Source organism: Amblyomma americanum, chromosome 11, assembly GCF_052857255.1.
Source record: "Amblyomma americanum isolate KBUSLIRL-KWMA chromosome 11, ASM5285725v1, whole genome shotgun sequence".
Taxonomy (NCBI): Eukaryota; Metazoa; Arthropoda; class Arachnida; order Ixodida; family Ixodidae; genus Amblyomma; species Amblyomma americanum.
In genome coordinates, this window is record NC_135507.1 from 84051322 (window position 1) to 84073584 (window position 22263).

At 48.1% G+C, this 22263-nt stretch overlaps 1 protein-coding gene across 5 annotated transcripts in view; it reads right to left on the reverse strand.

The window, feature by feature from the left end:
• Window positions 1–166: 166 nt before the first annotated feature.
• The window catches only part of RhoGAP93B (MyTH4 and RhoGAP_KIAA1688 domain-containing protein RhoGAP93B), a 39863-nt gene continuing 17766 nt past the window's right edge, over window positions 167–22263 (reverse strand). For 2 of the 5 annotated variants that reach the window (XM_077644109.1, XM_077644107.1), the window contains 5 exons: window positions 21063–21323; window positions 20270–20514; window positions 17033–17333; window positions 14851–15093; window positions 167–8209 (listed from right to left, as the gene is read on the reverse strand). In XM_077644109.1, the coding sequence (XP_077500235.1) occupies window positions 8015–8209; window positions 14851–15093; window positions 17033–17333; window positions 20270–20514; window positions 21063–21323 (1245 nt within the window). In that variant the 3' untranslated portion in view covers window positions 167–8014. Of the gene's footprint in view, window positions 8210–14850; window positions 15194–17032; window positions 17334–20269; window positions 20515–21062; window positions 21324–22263 lie in introns of those variants that run through there. The other 3 variants (XM_077644108.1, XM_077644106.1, XM_077644110.1) reach the window with 2 other exon arrangements.

The following is a 22263-nucleotide window of genomic DNA, read 5'->3' on the forward strand; positions in this document are numbered from 1 at the left end:
TAATTAACCATTCAGACTAGTTCTGAATGACTCATCAAAATTAGTGTTGCCATGGCCACTCCCACTTTCCCGGCGTCTTTACCTCATCACCTTCACCGACCTGGTAACGGCGAATTTTTCGGGCTGCAGCATCACTCACCCGATTTTTTAGACACAACACAGGCAGTTAGAATGGTTTGCAGACTCTCTTTATTGTCACTAAAACAGACTGTACATTGTATTGTCATGTGGAATAAATACATACATTGATGAATTGCCTTTGCTAGAGTATTTTTAAGCAGGCTCTATAACAGGATGTACCATATAAGAACGATGCCACGCAATGCAAAGCCCCCTTCCTTCATAATGGCAAAAAAAAAAAAAAACGCTCTAAAAAAAACGCAAACGTCGGGACACAACAGGACTAGAACTTTACTCGAGGGGCGCAAAAAGGCATCCGAGCATCTGTTCACTAAGTGACCAGGCCACTAAGTTGCTACCACAAGCTACACTGATCAAACTTGGCACAGTAGACCCCAACGGGCCCTGTGAACACTTGTGGCTGACACCACTGTAGATGAGAAGCACGACCCCGTCACAGGCACAACAGTAAGCGGACGCTGCCGCCAATGCACTAGCCGTGGGTAACACCCACTCACCCAAGACCAGCTTGCCAACAAATCATGGTGTTCTTCATTGTGTGTGAGTCTCTTTTCCTACCCCAGTACCTTCCTAGTGCAGTAACGAGCTGTCAGTGACAGTTTGTGTTGGCAAACTCAGGCGAAAAGTTACTGAAATTTCAAATGTGCTACAGCAAAGAACTGCAGCACAATTTGCAGCAAAACATAGGCAGCTATGCGCATCAACGCAAGAAGCTGTAGCTGCTCACAGTCGCATAACTTTGCACGTGGCCATGCATGTCTTTACACAATTGGTAGCTGAAAACAATATATGCCTAGCACAAACTGGCATAGCAACAAGGTTAAGTCTATGATAAAAGGTGTTAGGCTAAACGCAATGAGACAAGCTTTTAACTTACAGCAAGCAGTCGCAACCACTGATTGGTCACATGATGCAGCCGCCAAGACGATGACAGCGGAAAATGATTCCCACAAGATCAGAGGCTGCAGGAAATGACACGACTGAGACATCCCACCTTCAACAAATGAAAAGTGCTCTTTCTTGACGGGGTCTTGCACAGATGTACACCCCTCCCTCGCAAGCATCCACCATTTTTATACAGCAGCAAAGCACCTAATATGAACGCTTCAATGAATATGATGACAGCCAGAACGCTGGGGGAACACATCAGGTGTCAATGTAGTTGTTCGACGCGGCATGTGTTGATCAAAAACAAACAAGTCTCGACTTGTGGGAGATTTGCCTTCATCAGCCAGGACCGGGAAAATGACCCCGGTCTTTGAGAACAGGAAGCGTTAACACAGAAATGGTGTAGCCTGGCAAACACTACAGATATGCAAGTGTCCAAAAAGCATGTCAATCCAACTCCACAGCACTTCCTACCCCACTCCTCGAAACTTTCCCCTAAGTAAGTCAGCGCAGGTGAAAGATCTGCCCCACTGAAACCTGTCCGTCCACACAGGCATTGGTTTCTGAATTGAAGACCTGGCATAATACTGGAAGAGGTGCACATTCTCTTTGTTTCAAAACTGAAGGTGATGGCACCAGTATCAAGCACAATGCCAAGTGGTGTGACGCCCGCATGGTTTCCAAGCAGCGCTCGTGTATGCCAGCCTTTGTGCCAAATACTACCTCCCTGTGCTCGGTTAAATGCAGTCACACTGAGAGGACTGGGATACATCAAACGCTTGAATCTGTCCTTTGGCAGCACTGGTGACATGACTTCCGTTTGACAAGCCCACAATGGCCGAACCGATGTCGTTTGGCATCAGGTCAGCACTGCCTGCACAAAGCCCGCCTCTTTTTGAAAGTACAGGGGAGAAATGCAGTGGAACAGACTCCGACACTATGCTCTAGGATGCGTGGGCAAGTCAAACTGACTGAAAATCCCAGCCTAACGGTGTGCTAAAACTTTTGTTGTGGTCAATGTGGGCAGTCTGATGGCAGCCTCTACTCTGTTCTGCACAGGATTTCGTACTTAGCACACAGGCAATGGCACTGAGCTTGTGCGTCATCGCCAGGTTCCGTTAAGCATGTCAGTTTAAAAAGCAGCACCACCGTTAAATGTGGTCACAGGGAACAGGAGAACCTTGTCACGTCTATTAAAAGCACTGTCATTTGGTGCCATTAGGAAACCTTCCCACAGACTCAAGATGGGTAGGTGTTCAACAATGCACGATTCTACCAGCACGGCAGCACACAGATGGGTGAGCACAGTGAGAGCGACACAGGGCAGCAGCACCCAACAGATCTACAACGTGGCTTCTTGGCCCAAAACCAACATCTACCACACCGAAGCATGACAAACGCTTCGTGCCCACATTGGCAAACACACTTTGCCAGTTGTAACAGCATCAGCACCCACAGTTACGATCCCACGGCACCTGCTCCCAGGTGTGACCAAGTAGCCATACAAGTTGAGCACTACAACAGAGTCCAGCAGGGGATAGGCTTTATGTAGGCTACCAAGTAGCAGCAACTTGTGGCAGGACTATGTTTTGCAACAGTGGGTGAGACATTCGGTCACCTCAGTACTTGAAATGACAACGGATGGCCACGGCAGTTTGGTAAAAAAAAAATGTCAGGCTCACTCAGTTGGTTTGCCACTGTAAAAATGACAGCAGAAGACTCGCAAACAAGTGGCATGCCAACATACATACCTGTTTGCAACATGGAAAGAAATAACTGACAAAGTTTTTTTCCCTTTGTAACAAAATGTCACAAAAATCACCCGTCTATAAATCGTTTCCACAATTTGTAACTTATTGTCCATGACTACTAAGTCATGGTAAGAAGACTTCTGTGTCATGGGGCAATCCAGAGAAACAAATCAAAAAGTAAGTATATCCAAGTAAATGCCACAGGAGGGTGAATTAACAGCACACTCTGCATTCAATGCAGGCAAGACAGACTTTCCAAACATTAAAAAACATTAAGTAACACACTTTGAAACCTTTCTCTCATGTTTTAAGAGCCACCCACCTTCAATGAAATTAAAAGAGCAAAAGAACGGCGACCGGCACAGAAACGAGCAACACAACGGGGCACTTAGGGACACCATCGGAAAACATTGCCAAGCAGTGTTTGCTGCCAGCGCTAGGCACCAGCAACTCATAGTTATTGCAGCTGATGGTTAAAAAAAAAACGCTGGTCAAGCACTCGTACATGCCTAAACCAGCAGCACTGGTAGCAAACCCACTACACAGAGCTCGTACACAAATCTCACACATGGACTCACTGTCAAAGAGAACAGGAGGAAAGCGAGACAAGAATGACGACAAACAGAAAAACCATCACAACAATGAAAAGAAGATGGTCTGTGCACAATAAGCTTCGAAACCATGTCTGCCTACCTGAAGTAGTGCGTAACTGACTATGATTGATAGAGCAGATAGATGACCATGCAACATGCATGAGCTGATTTTTATGTGCACACTAACAAATGTGGTACTATACACTGTGAATGATGCGACTCGTATGATGACTGTGCAGTATGTAGACAAGTGTATATGTCTGGACACCTATAGTCTGATACAACTTAAGTCTGCAGTGAAGCTCCGCCCACATTTAGGACCGCCACACAGAATTCCTCCACGACAAAAAAAAGTAGTCCGCTGTTAAAACTTCTCTCGTCATTTAAACAAGAAGCTAATCACGAGAAAAGAGTTATAAGCTCTAGAATTTTGATGCCTGGCTTGTTTAACAAATTCAAACATTAAACAACTGATTTCATTTACTTTTGTGACTGGCTAGCGGAGTAATACAGTATGCCGCGGATCGTGGCCCAGTGTTAACTGCTGCTTTTTTAGTTGTATCCTACTATTGTAGCCAAACAGTTCACCTAGCAAAGACTACATAAAATGGTGCTGTGCATAAGTCATGGCTAACACAGGTGTAACAGCAATATAAACTCACTTTATAAGACGAACCAATTGCTGTGTCAACATTTGACCCCATCCCCGTGGTTGTCACAGCATCTGAGACTTGCTTCCTCCACGAGACTCGATAGAGCTTGCATCATTGCACATTGTTCAAAACAGATGCGGCATTACTGTCTAGCCGCTCAGTCACCCCCTGGTCAATGTCTGCCAGAGAGCAAGCTACAGAATTAAGTCTTTGTGCCTAAGTTGAGAAAAAAATTACATTGTACTAAATTACAGTGAAAGCAATGCTTGCACAAAGCTGGATAACGGCGACGATTGTTGTGAAGTGAGCATTTCTTTTTTTCCCAGCCATGCCAATGTGTAAAAGTGGCAGAGGAACAGTCGCATTGCTCCCTTACCCTGTTTTAGGAGGAGAATTTCCTTGCACTGTGCCCGAGAGCAACGCTGCTTTCCTTTGCTGTCACGAAAACCTTAGCATGCTAACAATGCATCAGTCACTGAAACACTGAAAAAGGAAAAAGCATTTTGGACAGCTGCTGACTCTCACACTGTGCAATACAAACATAATTTTCCCGCATTACCTAAAAAGCCGTTCATAGGCATTTTTTTAAGCTGCTTGCGCTGCACGTGCAGCAGAGCGGCATTTAACACAGTGCCGCAACATGCCGCAGCATGATCAACATGATTTGAGCAGCTGTTTTAACTACAACAGCTGCAGTACAGCCAGTTTAAAAAAGTGGCAATAGTGTATATGCACCGGGAAAAAAAAAAAGAGAAACTATAGTTCCTTTCGACTACATTTTTCTGAACACTTACTTTTCACTCACAAGTAGGCTGGACTTCTTTTACATTATAATTGAAAAACTGAGAGGCTAAACTATGCTGGTATAACACAGCTTTATACTCCTGTCTCTTAATTTAAAAAACGTAACGTTATTACAGAATAAACTGGTTCGGGCGGTCCTGAATTTTTAAAGAGAGAACGTTTTAGCCACCACGCTACACAATGCACGGCAAGCCTGCAAGCAGCTGAGTGCATCAGAGACATGCTCAAAGTGCATGAATGCATTTTGTTCAGTTGCAGTTAAGGCTCACGCTGCCCTAATTTTCCGCAAGCGCCAAGTAAACATGATCTAACCAAATACGCTGCAAGAGCAGTACTTGCAGTCCAGTGACGCTCTGCCATAACCCTTGGAACACAACGGGCCAGAATGGTACCTAGCCGCAGTCAGCACTATCCTTGCACGAAATGCTTAGCACTTTTCGCCTATTTGCTTATTCCCTTTCCAACTGGAGTTGTTCACCATGCGCTGACACTGCACAGCACACAGGCATATTCACATTTCGCCTCCATCGAAATATGGTAGCAGCGGCCGGGATCATTCACCTTTTCTTTTTCCTTCCGCTCTTCACAGGACACTCACAAAGCAGAGCTGCTTACTACCACTTTGCCAGAACAAAGTTGAGAACAAAGCCGAGAACAAACTGCGGCAAAACTGTGAGTGGGTGAGACAAGAAAGAGAAAGAGATGCTGTGCAGCCCCTCATAGAAGCAATGCAACAGCACAAAGGAAATCGCACTTAATCTGCGCATTCCTCCCTCTTGGCAACGAGTCTTGCGTTATTTCAAGTCAACCGTTTCCTCTCCAACATCTGCCCAGATCTCTCCAAGTACACAGCCTCGTGAAAACACGCTGCCATCCTCAAACTGAGCATGTCTGACGAGAACAAGCAGGAAGCGAGAGAAAGTGCAGTGCTCGGGACATGGCGTGATTAAGTTGGAGTCCATCCAGCTGGAAGCTGTAGTGCCATTAAGGAAAAAAACGAGCCAGCCAAAATGTTAAATTTTGGCGAGGCAACGTTGCGAACAACTCTGCTGCCTTGTGCCTCCCTCGTGACCACACCCTAAAATTGCACAAGCCCCAATGATGTGATGGAAAAGTAGGTAGGCGTTACAGGGTCTAACCAACAACAGCTCTGTCGCGACAAAGCAAACGCAGTCATCTGTGAGCGAAAAAAAAAAAAAAACGGAGTTAAACAACGGTCCACAAGGCAATTGCCCGCGGCCCATCACAGGGCCATGACATAGGCACAATCCAACGCTTGCACTTGAGTGAATTCAGTGGCACAACTGCGGTGATCGCTCACGAGAACTGCTACAGTGAGCTGTCAGGCTGGAATCTTCTTCCAGCAACCTGGCAGCAGTATCTCATTCAAGTACAGTAAATGCAAGGCCATCACTTGCCTAGTATGAGTCATGCGAGTCGCGCCTCAGTCCTACGGGTCGCACCAAAGATGGTGCCTCCTTATCTGAAACGGTCCGAGACAGTTCCGAGAAAGAAAGCAACACCAATACAGTTTCAAAAATCAAACTATAGTTTAAGTTGCATGCACTTGTGAGTACACATTCTTCAACTACATTACTTTGCACTTGTCATGTGCAGTTTGGTGATAAAAAGATGAGAGATTACTGAGAGTATCTCGTTTTCAGACCTCAATTTCCGTTTTTTTTTTTCTTTTGCTATCTTCGACCACCTCACGACTGGCTGAGAAGGGTCTCACAATGCATCTCACAGCTGCTAAACGCAGGAAGATTTGAGGACAGAAAAAAAAAAGAGTTGTTAACACAGCCCACAGAGTACCAGTGGATAATAATACAGCTGTGTTGTGCTACCTGAGCATCTTCCAAATGTGTGAAAAGTAAAAATAAAAAGTAAATGTGGCACACTGGCAAGTTGCCCACGGTATAAGCGCCCCACAGCAATCGCAGCTAACAACAACAAACTGTGGGCTGTTAAAGTTGGCAGTGCTCCAGTCCGTCTTACGCCTATGCCAGATGTGCATTTAGGAATGCCTTTCACGAAACCATTCACAAACTCAACTGTTGCTTTGCGGTTGAGCTTCTGCATGGGTGCCTGAAAGTGCCTGCATGACACGGGTTTTGGTCTGTGGCGCCATGATGCATCAGATGCATCTTCGGCACAGTACGAACACATCCAAGCCAAGCGCGAGTCGCAGCCTTTTCTCCGCAATACTGGGAGATGGCAGAGCTGGGGGGGCGGGATGATTCAGTGTATGCAGCACCGGGTGGTCCCATGCGCCCCGTGCACTTCAACAAATACCCCACCAGCCTGCCAGTGCAAACTAGTGCGACACAGCCAAGCAGCACATAGAGAATGAAGCCAGTGCTAAGCAAACGAGCAAGGGGACACTGCCACACCAGTTTCACCTGGCTTGTTCGCGCTGGCGGTTGCTTTCCTGGATGAACAGCTGCAAAAGCAAACTTCCTGTAACCTCTGGCGTGCACTGGAATCCAAAACTACCAAAATGTTTGCTATCAGCTGCGCTGCCCGCACGTGAGAGCATCGTTTTTTCATCTTTTATCTCTATTTGCCTGACTGCTGGCTTTGCGATTGTATCGATTTTTTTGGTCACCGAGGGGTGTGAGTTAGGGGAGGGGGTCAATGTATAAGCAGCAAATCTCTTTCTAATCTGTGTGCCCACCCCGTTTTTGAAGCCTTATTTTAGAGAAAAAAAAATGTGCAGATTACACAAATAAATATGGCAGTCCGCAAGGGGCCCCTGGAAAACCCTGATCTATGCCACTGGCAGTTTTTGCACTTGAGCCTTGTCTAAAAGTAGCTGCAATGATTAGACATACTGCGTGGCAGTGTTCAATCAATTTCAAATAATGCTTGTCTCTTTGAGCCTCAAGTTACTTGAAATAAACGAGGCAGATCACTCACAAGCAAATGAACTAGTACGTAAAAGCCACTGATGGCAGCACCGCATGCAAAGCCGATACGCGAGCTCAGCCAGAACTTAGTAACGCAGCATCGCTCAGCTTTCTACGTCACCTGCCACCACTGGCACCTCTGGCCGCTTCAACCTTTCAGTGCCACTCATCTGCATCGCACCACCTTCCACCGTGTGCGCAATGCACTAGCCCCGGCATTTGCAGCGCCACCGCTCGGGGCGGCTGGGTTTGGCATGCGTCGGCGGCGGCGGGGGTCATAGGACGCCCTCCATGAAGCTGGTGTCTAGCGTCTGAATGAGGGTTCGCACAAAGGCCATCTCCTTGCGTGTGTTGTCGAAGATGACCCGCGGGTCGTCCGACGTGCAGCGCAGGCAGTTGGGCGCCATCACCATGGCCAGGTTGCTGGCGTCCATCTTGGTCAGGGCAGCATTCTCGGGCGCCGCAAACACCTGCGACAGCACCCAAGGGTCAGTGCAGACAGCACACGCCAGAAGGACTGCAAGGAGCTCAGGCGCAGTGGTGAAAAAGTGACCCGCAAAACAAGAAGTGTAATGAACACTGGGCTAAGAATGGTGTACTGAAGGTGCTTATCAGGTGCCTGCCACTATAACACGTGCCAAGATGTATGCTCGAAAGCCAAGCAATAACCGAGTAGATTTTTCCATTTTACAGTTTTTCTTGCGGATCACATTTCATCTTTAGTGCCTATCATTAACTGACGTGGGCAAATGTGCTTGTACTTTCCAGTATTTCCCAGTCAAAATATTTGAGAAAAAATAGCTTTTGTATCACCCCCAGAAATAGCTGCTTTCTACGAGACAGCAAACATTTTTTTTGTAGCTCGACACATTTGTCAGTCACAGCATTAAAACTTTCATATGCTTTATGCCATGAAACAAGCAACGTTCGGTGTATCTCAGAATTTGCAGAATATTTAAAAATTTTTGTGTTACAGTCCATCTTAGATATATTGAACCCGGATATATTGCATTATTGCCTACATCCAACAGTTGTAAAATCCCCTAGGGAATCCCATGCAAAAGTTTTGCAAATCTGTTGGCGTTTATCGAACTTCCGTGCACCCCAAATTTGATATATCGAACTCCGTGCCAAGCTGCGCCCCCACAAGTGCGCTTTTCCCAATATGAACCTCCCTGGAAGTGGGTTTCTTCCATAGCTGTACACGCCTGCAAATGGGCTTCTCCTAACGAAGTCACGATCTTCCCGAAATCTCATCTCATGCGCTGGCCTTGGACAGTTTCGTGTGGAGCTGCACAAGTAAGAGTCACGTGATGAGAACTTTGTGGGGTGTGAACGGAAATGCGAATGGCCATAGGGGCACGTAAGGGGCTGGGAAGAGGGAAACCGTGCTGGCCGTAGGCCTGCAGGTGCCAGATTTCTGCATGCTGGTTGGCTGACTGCGCTGGCGTAGCCAAAATAAGCGACGTCAGCTAGCTGTCAACGTTTTGGCCATTTTGGCTGTCACTGCTGTCGGTGCTGCTTGGGCATGTGACTGGTATGGTACGGTGCAGTGGCCATTCTTGTCACTTTGTTCGCGAGGCCAATGTGAGTTCGCTTGTGACTTGTGCGGCGCCGTGCGTTTTCTTTTCGCTTTGGTCGCGTGTTCGGGAGCCATGAACGCAAGAATTTGGACTTTGCAACAAAGGCGGATATCATTCGACGGGTGGAGGCCAGCGAGAAAAAATAATTGGTCAATGCGTTGAATTCCTCCCAACACGCTGAGTACAATCCTGAAGAACAAAGCCGACATGAAGCTGAAGACAGCGCAATCCAGCCGCCCTGGAGCGTGTCGTATACATGCTCCGACCTACGACAAGGTAGAGACAGCTTTGTACACCTGGTTTTTATAGACACGTGCCAGAAACATCCCTGTCGACGGCCCGATGCTCGTGGAGAAAGCGAAATGGTTTGCTGTAGACTTCGGAGAAGAGAGCTTCACTGGTGGCACTGGTTGGCAGCAGCGTTTTAAGAGTCGCTACAGCATCGTGAAAGCGGCGGTGAAACCGAGACAGGTGTCTAGACGCAGAAGACGACGGCACTGGATTCCTGTACAACGAGTTTCACGAGTTGTCGGCGTTCACAGGCACCGTCCCAGACGGCGTAACAGCACAAGATTTTGTCAGTGCTGACGACATGCAAGCCATTGCGGATTGTGTTGAGCTGAGCTTGTGGCTGACATCATAGATATCGAGGAAGCGGACCCGAGCAGCGGCGAAGATTCAGGCGAAGAAACCTAGCCGCCGTGCATTGCGTCTGAACTTGCATCCGCATTCAGCGTCATTCGTTGCTGTTGTGGCGCAATAGAAGGCGCTGGACTTTCTCATTTGGATACCATCAACAAGCTTGAGGACAGGTTAATGAACTTCGGGGTGCAGAAGAAGAGGAAAGCTAAGCTCACGGACCTTTTCCTTGCGAAAAAAGTGCTGTGGTCACGGAGTTGTGCTTCCGTTTTTGTGGACTTTGGAGGAGCAAATCAGCAAGTTCCCACTCGTCACGATCCAGGGGAAATTGTCTGAGATGTGTGCAATTTTGAAATAAGCATCTAATAGGCGTATTTTATATTTCGAATTATCGATATATCAAACTTTTTGCAATCCCCTTCGAGTTCGATATATCCTGGATCGACTGTATAAGCCTAACATCATAAATATTTACCATAATTTTCACCAAACTGTGTTTTAGACAAATAAAAGTTCACATTACTGCATAACATTTCGACCTGAAATGCACACCATCAAATAGTACATTTATTTAGCTGCATTTTCATACACTGCAAGCTAATGTAACCAACATAAAAAGAACCTACAAAAAATGCCAATTTTCCCCTATGTTACGGAAATGCTGGCAATGATGTGCTCATAACTCAACCAGTAAACGCCCATTTCAGAACTTACAGATGAAGGCAGACTGCTGAGGCGAGACATTGCATTTCCAGCTGAAACTGTGCCAGAGCTAGTCAGAGACCTGTCTGGTGCCATATGACACCTGAGCTGATTTTCAGAATGTACCACATAATTGGAAATTACTACAGTCGAACCCCGCTACAACGAACGTCTCTTCAACGAAACATTTCCAATGCCCCGTCAGCTCACCATAGAAAGTGATGGAACAAATTTCTCATCACAACGAACCATTTTTGTGGCGTGTTTCCACCTCAACGAAATTTTTGCTATGCGAAGCTGGGTTTAAAAATCTATCTTACAATAAAACAAGTACAGTCAAAACTCGATTTAACGAAACCCGATTTAACGAAAATCTCGATTTAACGAAGGTATCCTAATTCCCCCTCAGACGCCCATAGGGTTCAATGCTTTGACTAACCCGAAATACCGAAACCGATTCCGTGATCTGTCCCGATTTAACGAACCTTTTTTCAAGAAATAAAGGTGAAAAAGTGTTAATTTTTGGTATATTTTGTAGGCAGCACCCCAAAATTTATTGATTGCGAGTCAGCGGTAACAGCGCGGAGCATCTTCATCCCGTCGCTTTTTTCAAACTGCGCGGCGCAAAACGAGTTTTAATTTTGAGTCGAGCTCACGAGATGGCGCCAGCAGTAAAAAAGTTTCGTGCCACATTTCATAGATGGCGCTGTTGCAGTTCGCGTGTTTTTTTTTTTGTGTGTTTGTGTGTTGTGATCTGTGTTTGCTCTTGTGCGGATTTCCCCATGCCTTTGAACGCAGGTCTTTGTCAAGCTCAGCTTGTTAGGCCTCCATCAGTCTAGCCTTGCTATCGTGAACGCGGACGTGGTGTGTGCGAGCAAGCGCGCCGCTAACTCTCCTGACTAGCAGATGGAGCCCTGCAAGAAACGAAAAAGGCTTACCCTGGACGAGAAAGCGGACATAATTCGTGCTGTGACAAGTGGACAGAAGAAATGTGACGTGGCTGCATCACATGGCATTCCAGCGAGTACTCTCTCCACAATATTGAAAGGGAAAGATGACATCCTCCGCGCCACTTCGTCGGGGAATCTCTCGCGCAAAAAAAACGCTGAAGACCACTCTTCAAAGCAAAATGGAAGAGGCCCTCTTCGCCTGGTTTATGGATTTGCGGGCGAAGAATAGTATTCCCGTGAGTGGAGACCTGCTCCAACAAAAAGCTCGCTCTTTCGCGTGCTTGCTGGGCGACAATGAGTTCAAGGCAAGTCCCGGCTGGCTGTCGCGCTTCAAAGAACGACACGGCATCGTCGGGAAAGTGCTTAGCGGTGAAGCGAGCAGCGTAAGCATGGCTGTAGTCGGCGACTGGCAGTCTGAAAACGTGCCCGACATTCTGGGAAAATATGCCCCCAGCGACGTCTACAACGCCGACGAGAGCGGTCTATTCTACCAAATGCTGCCTAAAAAAACACTCGCCCTGAAGGGGCAGGCGTGCCACGGCGGCAAACACAGCAAACAAAGGCTGACTCTTTTGCTGTGCGTCAACATGGACGGCACCGACAAACGAGACCCGCTTGTCATCGCAAAGAGTGCGAGGCCGCGCTGTTTAAAGGCACCAAAAAGCTTCCTGTGAAGTACGTTGCCAATTCAAAGGCGTGGATGTCGCGTGCCATTTTCGCTACATGGCTGAAGGAATTTGACAGCGACATGTGTCGCCAGAAAAGGAAAGTGTGCCTGTTGCTGGATAACTGCACGGCCCACTACGTTGCAGAGGTCGAGCTGACCAGCGTGGAGCTCCGCTACTTCCCCCCAAACGCAACGTCCGTGGTTCAGCCCTTGGATCAAGGGATAATTAATAGCGTGAAGTGCGCATACAAGCGTCGAGTCGTCGACAGAGTTCTCCTCAACCTGGAGCTGAAGCGCGAGACGAAAATAGATATTTTTATGGCGGTTGAGATGGTGGCGGCGGCTTGGAGAGCACTGAGGCCGTCGATAATTGTCAACTGCTTCAGGACTGCCGGTTTCGGTACACTAGGCCCTGAAACTGCCGAAGCTGGTCCGGACTGCGCGAGCGCCGTGCACGAGGATGAAGATGCCTGGGAACACCTTCGCTCAGTGGATGAAGTGCCCACAGGCATAAGTTTCTCAGACTACGTGAACGCCGACGCAAACGCAGTCACAACGGAAGTTTTGACTGATGCCGATATGTTGCGGCTTGTAGGAAGCGTGGAGGGAGTGACGGCTGAAGACGCTGCCGACGACCCTGCAGGTGCCGAAGCTCCCGTGCCGACACCAGGTCAGGTGATGGATGCTCTCGATCTGCTGCGACATTTTGCCGGCGCACACGAGGGGACGGAAGACGCGCTGGACGCACTTCAAACCTACGAGAAATCGGTGCGGCCGTTGCTCACAAAGCGCACGCAGGCAAAGATCACCGACTTCTTTGGCGGAAAATAAATTTGTAGTCCCCTCGGGCCTTTCTTGTCGAGTAAGAATTTTTGTTGTTTCTTTTCATGCGCGCTAGCGGCGCCGGTCGTGGTGTTGGCGCTACCCACTCGAAAGTAGCGCGGGGGGTCATGACGATGACCATACGGACCCCCAAAGATTGCGCTAGTTGTATGATTACCAACTTTGGCGCCAATTTGTCATTAGCTGTGTGGCTTGCCGTCCCGTCGGCGGTATTTAGGGAAGATTGTTGCGCCGCTAGCCGAACCGTCCTTTGGGTCGGTGCTACCGGCGTGAATTCGTCACGCGCGAGTGCGACGAAAAGTGAAAATGGTACGTGCTAACCGATACGACCGCGATAAGCTGGTACGGTTTATGCGGATGCAAAATGCATTATGTTCAATGGGTGCTCAGTCGGGGACTTGACTTTACTACTTTTAAAACGAAAGTACTGTTTAAGCGGGTATGTTTTAACGAGGTTTTACTGTAATCGAATGTACTGAATTATGTGCCCAAGAAATGCCTCATTCAATTTAACGAAGTTCTTGATTTAACGAAATAATTCACGGCTCCCCTCAACTTCGTTAAATCGAGTTTTAACTGTATATCGCCGCCCATCTGTGTACTTCCGTAGGTCCATGCTGCTTTGTTTCACTAAACTTTCGCTGGATCCAATTGATTGACTCATCACACGCACATGAAGACCAGCAGTGCTTGGTGGTGATCACCATCGGGCTGGCTGCCTTGTGACAAGGCGCGGGTGCAAGCTCCCGTTTTCTGCCAAGCCAGAGCCGCAACCAATCAGTCACCAAAGCAGCCTGGCAACAGCAGCAGTGCGTGTACCCTAGTTTTTTTCGCTCGTGTTTGCGCGCTGCAATCGACACGCGCACGGCGACTTTGTCTATGAAGTGGAAGTTCCTTTCTTCCGAGGAGCTGAGTGACGAAGCTATAATTGAGGGCGTTCGCCACAGCGACGCATCATCGGACGATGACAGCGATGCAGAGGATTTAGCACCACCACCTGAACTAAATGTGATGGAAGCACTAGATGTGCTCCGCAGATTTATTGGTGCTCACGATGACGACGTCGCAATGTAAACACTCGCCGAGTGCGAAAGCCACGCCACGGCTCTCGTGGCAAAAAAAAAAAAAAAAAGCAGAAGCTGACCGACTTCTTTGGAAATAAATAATGTTTTCGGACTATGTTAATTGTCCAACCTGAAAGTGTTTTTGGGCTGATTTCGCCACATCGAAATTTCCGCTTCAACGAATTTTTCTCGCAACCCATGAATTTCGTTGTAGCGGGGTTCGAATGTATTCATATCGAGCTCCAGTGCATTTTTTTTTTGTCATCTTTAGCTTTGAACAGCACACTCTCAAAATGCGGCACATGGGTTTAGCCTTCCGAAGCTGCGCATGTTCTACAAGAGATATGATAGCATCTGTATCAATTTTAACTACTTGACACTGTTTTATGTGCAGTTACACTCTACAGCTAAAGGGCGCATTGCATTTCGTTTTCACTGAAATGTCCATGCCACGACTGGGATTCGTTTCATGACCATGGTTTCGGCAGCCACAACTGTAGGTTTATCACCTGGTGTGGAACCAGGAAAGTACAAGGGCCACATTACAAAGGACCTGTCCAGTGCTTGCCTCACCGCTTTTCGAAGGTGCCAAGGCAAGAGAAACAGTTTTCATGTGGCCGGTGTAAGAGCGTGCAATGTCTGCAACGGATTCTGGCACCGCACCTGTAGGAAGCGGATGAGGTAGGCCAGGACGCGCTGGTTCAGTTCGGGCATGCGCCGCACCAGCGCCAGCACCGCCTGGGGCTCGCCGCAGCAGTCCACGCACTCTTGGTACAGGGCGGCCGGGATCAGTGGGTCATGCAACTCCCGGTACCACAGCTTGAGCAGCGATGCCGGCACATGAGGGTCACCCCCCGTACAGTCCACCGCCTGCCACTCGTCCAGCCGCACCTTCAGGGCATTGACCTACACCAGGGCACCACACCGTCCATCCACTCTGTGCCTCGCTTTCAAGAATCACAGAATTGAGTGAAGCTGCATGCAGGCCCACCTTGACATGATTTGCCTGCGCATGCATGTTCAGCAACATCAATGTCATCATTTGCATCAGCTTCAATTTATGAGTTCGTGTATTCAAGTCTTGTAGGCTCATTGAGTGAACTGCTGAATATCAGGCTACCTTGACACACGGAAAAAATTCGCAGCACGGTTACCACTATGTAAAGCGAGATTCAGTGATAGCTGTGTAAACATTTAGTTTTGGCTTGCGGCTGTCCCGAACAGAGCCACCCGTAGGCTTATGTGACCCAGGTTGGCCGTGACATAAGGTGGTGGCCGTGGCATGGTGGTGTCATGCGGAATGATAACCACACCCAGGTTGCCATGGTAACCATAGATGGTAACCATGGCTGGTAATAATGGTAACGCACCCACCAGCAATGCCGACGGCAACCACGAGCAAGCCAGGGACGGGCACCTATCAGCTATCGCTGTAAAAATTAGTGCCCTGTCTATAGTGAACGGCATTCGACACACACAATTTTTTTGCTGCTACGTGAGTGGATTCAATGGTACTTGCTGAAAGTAAAATTCGCATTACCATTCTAAACACAATCACACTTTTCCCTCAGTCTCTCCTCGCTGTCCACTTCAAAACTTTTCACTTCTGCCAATGTAGCATGAGTGCACAGCTTCATTACCTTTGGCAATGATGCACATTAAGTACAGTAAAAGCTTATTAATTTGGAAATATGAGTACAGTTTGGGCAGGCGCTGCAGTCCTCCCGGCCAACGGCCATGTAAGTTTACGGCGTTGCACACACGCTAAAATCAGATGCTGTGGGTCTCACAACAGTGAATTAAGATGGGCTCCAGAGGGGGTCGTGATGAGATATTAGCGGCATAGCACGTGATCATTAAATTAGCCTTCCTCAAGCCTCAACTGCGAGGTGCAGTGCAACTTGCACTCTTTTACCGCGCCTGCAACAGCTGGCGTGACGATAATGGCAGGCAGCAGTGGCTGAAAAATATTTCGGCCGCAGAGTTTTGGCTTCACTTTTCTCAGCTACGTGCAAGCCCATGGGCAGCAGCTGTGCCAGCCAAGCACAGCTGTGCCTCACTGGTCTTTTCATTTAACTACGTTTCACACTTCTGTGGCGTTGTCAGCGTAACATGACCACTGCTACGCGCCACCCTTAGCATAGTGGCCTACAAGTGGTGACTGCACCTGGCTACTTCAATAGCCTAGACAAATGGAATTCACTAGAGCTTATCTGCAGCGCTAATGCGAGCGCATTGGGAATTAAATGCAACAGCTAACATCCCACACCCCTACTCAGAGTTGCTGAACACTCCAAATAGTATTTCGCATTTCGCACACTACCACAGATGCCACTGAAATTTGCATTACCACAACAACAAACATGTTGTGCAAATATTTATGAGGCGTTCCCTCGCTTCTGTCAACGTGGTTGTCCCGCAATACCTGTGTGCTGAAACTGCGCTGTTTGCAGTTTGCATGGTGAAGCGTCCTCAAACGCAACAATGAGGCTTGTGCGGAGGCTCCACTGTTTCGAATATTCCCGACAGTGGGCACACAGTGAGCACCCGACAGAAATGCGAAAAACTGTTGCTCCTGCACTGTTCTTATTTGAAAAGCAGATCTGGCATCACACAGATTTTCACAAGGATACCAACAAACTTTCCAATAACTGAACGTTTTTTCTGGTTCCGTGCAGTCCAATTAAAAGCTTTTACTGTATATTCTTTTAATTCTTACAGCCCCCCCCCCATTGTAATGCTTTGAGAAATGATTTGAGGCTCGCAATAAATTAATAAAGTCAGGCGCCCACAATGGAATCAACAGTGGCCTCCGTTGGTCGGGTTGAAGTTGCAGAAGATGTACCTCGTCGATGTCCCCGGGCACACGGAAGATGCCCTCGGTCTGGGCGCCGTGCAACCGCAGCACAGCCTCAGACAGGGTTGTCTGCACCCATGGCAGGCAGCGGTCGGGGAAGCGGTCACACTGGAGCGCCATCACTTCTTCTAGCCGGCTGCCGAACATGGAAGGCCGGAATAGGTGTGCCCGCGACTGGGCCACCTCCTCGGCCGTGGGCCGCCGCAGGCCCCGCTTGGCCCCACTCTGGGCTCCACGCTCGAGCCGCTGGGCGCACGCCCCCGCATAAGCACCTACTGCCACATCGTCCCTGCACGAAGGAAAATCCTGCTCGCACCTCTATTCTGCCGCATGGTTAGTTGACACTAGCTGCCGCCAATAGTCGACAATAGCCGTCATCAGCCAATCAGAAAAGTGGTCACATCTATGCAGATCGCCCTCCCATGCCACGGCCTTCCGTGGCACAGTGCTGTCAGACACAAGAAAGCGATCGGCTTGGCCAGAATGAGATTAATAAAGCTTATTACATTGTTGCAATTAGCTGAGCAGTGAGAAGTGCACAGTAGAACAGAGCTTATGGTCAGCATATTTTTCCTCATACATAGGCTTGGGTGACTGAGTAGTACTCCTTATAGCTTCCACTGGAGTGCTCACATGTGGTCACCACACTCCCAGTTTTGCGTTCACTTCCCCCAAGACTCATCAGTGCCCTACAATATCCCGTGTTCAAAACAATTCAGTAACAGTACTCAGAGCTGTGAAACGCCTAACTGCACTTGGAGTGAGCGTGCAAGCATGTGGCATGTGTTGTTTGAGGACAGGTTGAACTGCTTGTTCACAAAGCGAGTGCAGCCAATGGGCAGTGAAATTCCCTTACGTCCCGAGTGTTTGCAGGACAGCCATGGAAGTTTTAATGTCCACTGGGCAAGTTTTTCAAGCGAAAGAAAAAAAAAAGAGAGAGACAGGCGCTTAATGACTTTTGTGCACAGCCCCGTGTGCCTTCAAAAACTAGCCCGGTGACCTGTCACGGTTTCGCGCTTCTGTCAGCAAGCCTCTAGTAATGAATGGATTGCAGGCCTGCTTCTGTAGTTTTTTGAGGGAAACAAACTGTTCCTTCATGCTTGCGTCAGACATCATTTGCTCGCAACATAAGAGCGCTTCTAATATTGAAGATCAGGCAAAGTCACAGTACCCAATCCCAACCAATTTTTCGGGAGCCCAGTTATTCGGATTTTTTCAGACTTTACTGAGGAACCATCACATATGTCATAGGAACGTATACATATTCGCAACCAGTAGTTTGGACTTGGTGTTCATTCTTTTTTGGACTAAAAGATGCCAGCAAGACTCCTAGAGTCGGAAAGTTCGGTATTTCGACCTCAAACAGACATGAGCAAATGTTGCTACCACAACCAGCCACCAACGTGGAAGGTGCCATTTTGAATTCAAGCGCATTTAATCGGACAGACTGACTAGGCTAGGCAGTTTTTGTACCTCGTTGTTGCAACTGAAGCTACTGGTATGCCAGGTTCGTTCCCATGAGGCTGGCTTGCAAAGAAGAGCGCATAAGCCTGGTGCATGGTTATGCTGATTATGAGACAGTGGCGGTGTTGCCCATGGTATGAGGGGACTGGGGGGGGGGGGGGGGAGGGGGGGGGGGAGATGTTTAAACACCAGCTGCAATGACATATAGCCTTGGCTAGAATGCCTCTTAATATATGTTGGGTACATCACAAAATTAACCGTCACCAAGTTTTGCACTTCTTAGAGAGCCAGTTCTGTTGTTATAAACGTTTAAAAAACTCTAGAGCAGATGACGCATGCACCTGGCGGCACGTCGCACAGTTAGGCAATTGGTAATTACCAGACGTGACGCAGATATTGAACACCGATAAATTTCCTCAAGCAGAACCCACTGGGAAAGCCCGTATTATGGATGGTGCTTTGAAATTATGCTTTTCATGCTGAAGCGATTATCAGCATGATAATCATACCGATAATTTCAAAGCGCTGTACAGCTGTCGGGGCCATGAACATGCACGATGCACACGAACATGGCATACAGTGATCTCTTTCCTTCCATGTGGCGTTCTGGTGAGGTCCTTGCCTGGATTGGTCAATACGAATCGAAAGTCCGCATCATCTCTTGGGATTCCCGTCAGAAAAGAGGGTGTTCGCTAAATCTATACTAGCAGCTCTGTGTCTCCTCTGTAACAGGAGGACAAAAGCACACATACTAAAAAGAAAAGGTAGTCTCCGCTCCCGTGTGATCGTTCACAGAACTGTACATTCTTGGGATCAGCGTCTGTGTTTGTAACGGGGCACGCTTGGAACGTGCGTGCACTCGCTGTGAATTCTATGGAAACAGTGAGCCCCAAAAACTCCACTACTACAGGGCCAAGCAGCACCCCCTTGGGCCGAGTAGCCCATTTTTACAACACTTACGGCGCTTGATAATGATGGCCCCCTTTTTTGAGTTTCAGTTCGAAAAACGGTGATTTTTGCGAGCGATTCCTGACGCAGTCACCTCTACGAACGACACCTTCCGTTTTTATGGCTGTCTGTTCACACAGCACTAGAAAAATGTCTTTTATGTAGGCTGCAAATTTCTGTTGCAGTTTGCCTCTAAGGGAGTCTGCGGAGCTCGCTTCTTCGGGCGGGTTGTTCTCTCTTTCGGTATTCGCAACCACTACTGCCCACAGCAACAGACGTGCACTGTGGCATGCTAGTGCAGGATTAGCTAGTGACATGGTTTGTGGCGTGACACGAGGCGACTTTACATTTTGGCACCAGTGACGTAAGGTGCGGTGCGGACAGGTGCAGCACAGACATGAAAGCATCTCTGGCTCAAATATAAACTCACATACTATCACTTACAAAAGATATGGCAAAATTCACCATTTTTCAAGCTGGTTTTCCACAAGAAAGTTTGTGTGTGCGCGCGTGTGTCTTTTTTAAGTTCAAGGCTTTTTCAGGCTGCTCGATTATTCAGACCATTTCCCAGGCCCCACCGAGTCCAAAAAAAATCAGCTGTCAAGTGCACACGCACTGAAAGGTGGCGCTCGTGAATTACTTGGCATGATCAACTTTCATCTTTCATCTTCGGAGCTATGTTCCCAACACCCTTTTCCCCCAGAAAAGGGGTTTGTGGTTGTCCTTTTTTGCTTTCATTTGAACCCTCTTTCCTTGCAGTGGGTTTGTTTTAGGCCACTACGCCAAATGGTGCAGTACAGTGGCCGCACCCACCGGTGCCGCTGCACGTAGCTCTCCAGGTAGGGCCGGAAGGTGGCCGATGGCGGAAAGATGCCCAGGCAGACGGCCATAAGCTCCCAGCCCCGCAGCAGACTCTCGGCGCGAGGGTTGTCCGTTGTCTGGCGGCAGATCTGCATGTACAGCTCATCCCGCAGGGCCGCTTGGCTCCAGCCCCGGGTGGCAATCTCCACCGACACCTGCTCCGCGGGTGCCTTCCACTTGCGGTCACCCATGTACGCCTGCAGGAGGCCACAGCAACGCCCCTCTGCTATATGGAGCTGCCACTAAGGCCTGGCATGTCGAGTGCTAAGGGCGTAGTGAAATTTTTGCTTGAATTTAACAGAAACTGAACAGCACAAAATAGCACCTACAGGGGTCAAATTCATATTCGCTGGTGCTAGCATGCACAAACAAACAAAAGAAATAGAAGACAAGCGCTCATGCTATGCTGCGAATGCGAGAACCCAGCGACAGCTGTTGCGATGTGCTACATGTGCAATGAAAACAATGTTGGCAAAAGGAAGCAACGTTGCACGCACAGCACAGTGAAACAGCTATCCTACCACTGTCACACTCCTCTGCGGTGTGGACGCCTACACCAGCATCGCAGATTCGAGGGTTCGTGCCATTAACAGCTGTCGCTGTAAAAAGAAAACCACTGCTGCCAAACCTCCATGCTTTTCTGTAAGCAGCAACCTGATTCATTTCTAGCTTGGTGTCGCTGATTCAGCAGAGGAAATGACTGAGGCCCGAGGCATGATCAAGTAGCAAGGCCTGCTGGCTATACCTGTATGAGCTTGAAGAGGTGGCAGGCGTCATGCTTGAGTGACTTGTCGGTGGTCATGATCATAGGTTGCCGGATGGGGTCCTTGGACCACGAGAGCATGTCCCGCAGAGAGAACTTGCGCCGGAACAGGCCCCGTTTGTGCCGGTTCAGGTTGTCCTGAGCGTACTGCACAATGTCGCTCTCCGATGGGGGCTTGCGCTCGGCCGACAGTGGCCGCAGTGCAGGCGACGCCTCCCGGGAACCCCCTGCCACCTGGAATGACTGCGCACCACGCAAACAACAGTGAACAACAACGCTTCTGCTCTTTGGAATCAGTGGGTCTGAGATCGGATACAGACACATGGAGGCTGCTAACCCTTTCAGGCGCAGTCAGTGTTGTAGGCGTTACCGAAAAAAGTAGCTAAATACGTTACTCGTTACGCTATAAAAAAAAAGGTAACGCGTTATCATTATCATTACCAAAAAAAAGTACCGCACGTTACTTTGCGTTACGTCATGCCCATTAATTTTAATTAGTCTTCGCCTTAAGAACTTACGGTAACAATTTTATAGAGCTCACATTTCACATAAAACTTCTAGCCCAAACAAGATTTTACGCGAAATCCTGATTTAACGAGGATACTTTGCGCAAATGTGCAGGAGCTTAGCAATGTTCTATTGGCCTAAAGTTGCCTGTAGAATTACATGTGATGGCTTGTAACTCTGTGGCACGTGGTGAAGCCATTTTCTGAATGTGACATTAAGCACAAAATGGCATTTCATCATCAATTCTAACTTCACAAAAAAAAAACATCGCTGAACTCTCAACAAATTTAAGGCAATTCTGCAAAATGTGATGTTCCAAAATGTTCCGCACGCTTCCACTCTTTAGAGAGTTGTGTGCGTGAGCGGTTTGCGAAGGGGACGTAGGTGAAGACAAGTGTGTGAATATGTGTTTGTGCACGTGTTTCGTGCTTTATGGCTATTCTGTCTTTTTTTTTTTAGTTGCGTGCGTCGTCAAGGGCAGGTGTTTTGTGGCATGCATGCGAACCGCAACAAGGGTCGTCGAGAGCGCCTGTTCATTTTGTTTATTTACAATATCACTTTAGGTGGTGTGCGCTTTTTTTTTTTCTAAAAAAGGGGGCAATTTTAACAAAAAGTAACTAGTAACGTGACACCTCACATTACCGAAAAATGTTAACGTAAGTATGTTACCCATTAC